Source organism: Lissotriton vulgaris, unplaced genomic scaffold (genome assembly GCF_964263255.1).
Source record: "Lissotriton vulgaris unplaced genomic scaffold, aLisVul1.2 SCAFFOLD_1169, whole genome shotgun sequence".
NCBI lineage: Eukaryota > Metazoa > Chordata > Amphibia > Caudata > Salamandridae > Lissotriton > Lissotriton vulgaris.
This window is the reverse complement of record NW_028244065.1, coordinates 673,896-677,256: the sequence shown is the minus strand read 5'-3', so window position 1 is coordinate 677,256 and position 3,361 is coordinate 673,896. Positions and strand designations below refer to the sequence as shown.

General features: G+C 41.7%; 1 protein-coding gene across 1 annotated transcript; it reads left to right on the top strand.

The window, feature by feature from the left end:
- The first annotated feature begins 518 nt into the window (after positions 1-518).
- On the top strand, positions 519-1,388 carry LOC147668168 (taste receptor type 2 member 40-like). Its single transcript, XM_086948735.1, has one exon. It carries the CDS (start codon positions 519-521, stop codon positions 1,386-1,388), a length of 870 nt encoding a protein of 289 aa, XP_086804861.1.
- The last annotated feature ends 1,973 nt before the right edge of the window (positions 1,389-3,361 follow it).

Genomic DNA, 3,361 nt, shown 5'->3' with positions numbered 1-3,361 from the left:
TTGAGAGGAGACACCCCCACTTCCTCTATAGAACTGGAAGGTCCTTCAATGGAAAGCTCTGTACAGGCAATGGCACCTCATCTCCTTTCAAAGGACAATAATTTCCAACAGGAAACCTGAACTCTGTACTGTTCTTCAGGAAACCTTCTGGAGAGGAAAGATGCCATGGATCGATACTATGTGAGTCTCCCCGTGCAATAAAATCTTTTATTAAGGTGAAGAGACTGCATATCTGTTTAAGAGATTGTATTGTGCTTCAAGAATCTGTCTGGAGGAAAGGCAGCCTTCCACTTCTGGTTAAGAGACAGCAATATCCTCTAGAAATGGAGAAAAGAGAGTTCAGCATTTCTGTTGGGTGTTCAGCATCATCAATATCCTTCAGCAAAACTCCTGGAGCAGATTTATTCCTGCACTTCCATTAGGTAGCCAGCATTATCTGACTGGGAGAAGAAAAGAAGTTCACCCAGATACAAACAATGGATCCGCTTCAGACCTTTACCTTTATTGTTGATGGCACTATGATGTTAATGGGAATCACCAGTAATGCCTTTATGGCAGCTGTGATTGCTGGTCAGTGGATTGGTGGTGGACGCTGGCCCCCACCATGCGATCTCCTGCTGTTAGCCCTCGGCATGATAAATATTCCTTGTCAGTGTTTTGCAGGATTGGAACACTTTATCTTTTACCTATGGGCAGAGGCATATCACAATGACAGTGTTTTGAAAACCTTCTATGTCCTCGTCCCATTGTTATTTACCTCAAGTTTCTGGTTAAACACTTGGCTCTGCCTCTTCTACTGCATCAAGATTGTCAACTTTTCGCACCCCCTGTTTGTGCGCCTTAAGCTTGTTATAGACCGCTTTGTTTCCTGGTCTGTCCTTTCATCTGTACTGACACCTTTAGCCATCACTGTCCCAGGAATCTTCTACCTTGGAAAGTCAGCTTCAGAAAACTCCACCGCTACCAATAACACTCTAGTACAAATGGTGGAGAACTACAACTTTTACCACGCACTGCTGATGTCTATAGTGGGCGTCCTTGTGCCACTGGTTGTGATAGGTATCTCAGTTGTGCTGATCCTCAATTCTCTCTATAGGCACACTAGACAGATGCAGCAGAACCACACAGGCTTCACTGAGGGGCCCAGCATGGATGCCCACACCAGGGCAGCAAAAACGATTTTGTCGCTGATGGTTCTATATGTCCTCTTTGATGTGGCATTGCTTTTTACATTAACAGATGATACTGGTTATGCGGAGTCTTTCAAATTATATATTTATGAGTGTGCAGCAACTTCATACCCGTTCATTAACTCCATGATCCTCATTATCGGGAATCCCAAGTTGAAGGCAGCGGCCATGACTTTTCTCTGCCTTCATCAACCCTGACCGTATACATTAGGTTGATGTAACAGATGACAAGGGGTGTGTGATGCATGTCTGCCAATTGTTATAGGGGCATTGTGTAAGAAAGAAGATTGCTGCCTATGCAAAAAAGCCTTAGAAAATAGCATCCCATAACTGAGATTTGATGAGCTCACATTCACCTCATGGCATATCTTGACCCTTTTGTTAGATAAAAAGGTGCATATTTTTACCCAATTGAATGGTACAAAAATGGACTCTTTATCACTGCAATAGGATATCTCGCTGAGTAGACTTGCGGAGATGTAACTGGTGATCACCTGATCAAACAGATTCCTGCTGAGTAAGTCTCACCCATCCACCATTTCAGAGGACTTTGAGGTACCCAACTCTTTTGCATAACTCGGGTGGCCATATTAATTTATACTTGAAGTCCATTTCACCTCCTGTTTTTCTCTGTTCTGTAAATGTACGACATTGAAAATCAATGCAACAAGTGTGACAGACATGCTTGCACCAGCCTTGTTGTCTTTGGCCAACATGACTATGGCCAAGCACTCTGTTCTTCTCAACTCATTTTCAATGCCACTGTGAGTGCATGCCTTCCTTTTCTTCATACCTGATTTACATGAGTGCATTTTTTGTTACAAGGCTAGTTTCAATAAATGGGACTTCGGAGCAGTATGATGGTGACACAAATGCAGCTCGGTGGAAGACCAGAAACCAGTGACTGAAAACTTTAGTTTCCCAATATTACATATCATCTTGACTGTCTCTGTGTCAATCTTTTAAGACAACCTTTTCTTATTCAAGTTTTTAAATACATGCTGCTCTTCGAAGACTCTTACCTGCAAAGGAAACATCAACCTTTTAGGAATATTATGCAAACTGTTATGCCCACAACTTCACCTGCTGTCTGCACAGGCCTATCTCATTTAACCCTGAGTACTACATACTTTCCGAAAAAGAATGTAGGTAGCATTGTGCCTGAAAGTATGAGCCACCTGTTGCAGCAGTTGATACTTCCAATGATCTGATTTTTCACAGAGATTGTGCAACCTCAAGAAGACTGCTTTCACTAAAGCAGTGGTGCTCCACCCTTAGCATCATCGCAATCTGTCATGGATGCAGTCCTTGTGAATATGACCCATCATCTTCCAAAAGTGCCATGTCCTCTGAACAGCTACAAAATGGCAGCATCGAACCGACCGTCCTTCACTTCAAGTGTCCTAAGAACGATGACTCAGTTTTGGAGGGTGAGTGAGGGACCACCTACTGGACACTGTTTATTGAACACTTTAGATGCCACTTTGGAAGCTCCAAGGGCCATCTGCACAGAGGGTTTTAGCAACTGAGATGAGCACCTTCCTCTGCCAGAAAACTGACAGGATGGGCAGTAGTTCTAGCACTGACTTTATAGAATGCCTGATGTAATCTTCAGATTTGGAAGGTATGTAACCCCCATTGCGTTTCATTTATTGCATTTATTAATTTATTTGTGTGTGTATTTCTCATTTATAAACAGACATTGCATTTAGTATTGTTTGCACATTTGTACCAAGTAACACTTGTTTTGTTATACTTTAATCATTGATATATATATATATATATATATATATATATATATATATATATATATATATATATATATATATATATATATATATATATATATATATATATATATATATATATTGCATTTCAAGTTTGCCCAAAAGCAACGAGAGGTCACACCACGGCGCTCTCACCATTCGGTCGTTCAGCCTCGCTGCAGCTCTCCTTTCTGCTCCCAAATTTAAAAACTGCCTCTGCCGACGCGTTTCGAGGCCAATACGCCTCTTCATCATGGGCTAATGACACACTGCACAGATCAAACCTCCATTTTACACAGTCTTTATTTAGTATTGCCCCCAGTGGGCGTGGCAAGCATCGTCAGCACGATAGTATGCTGGAAGTTGTAGTCCAGGGAGGTTTGATACATTGATATCCTCATAGTA

Coding starts and splice junctions, on each gene's coding strand:
- LOC147668168 (XM_086948735.1), top strand. CDS start 519: ATGATGTTAATGGGAATCACCAGTAATGCCTTTATGGCAGCTGTGATT.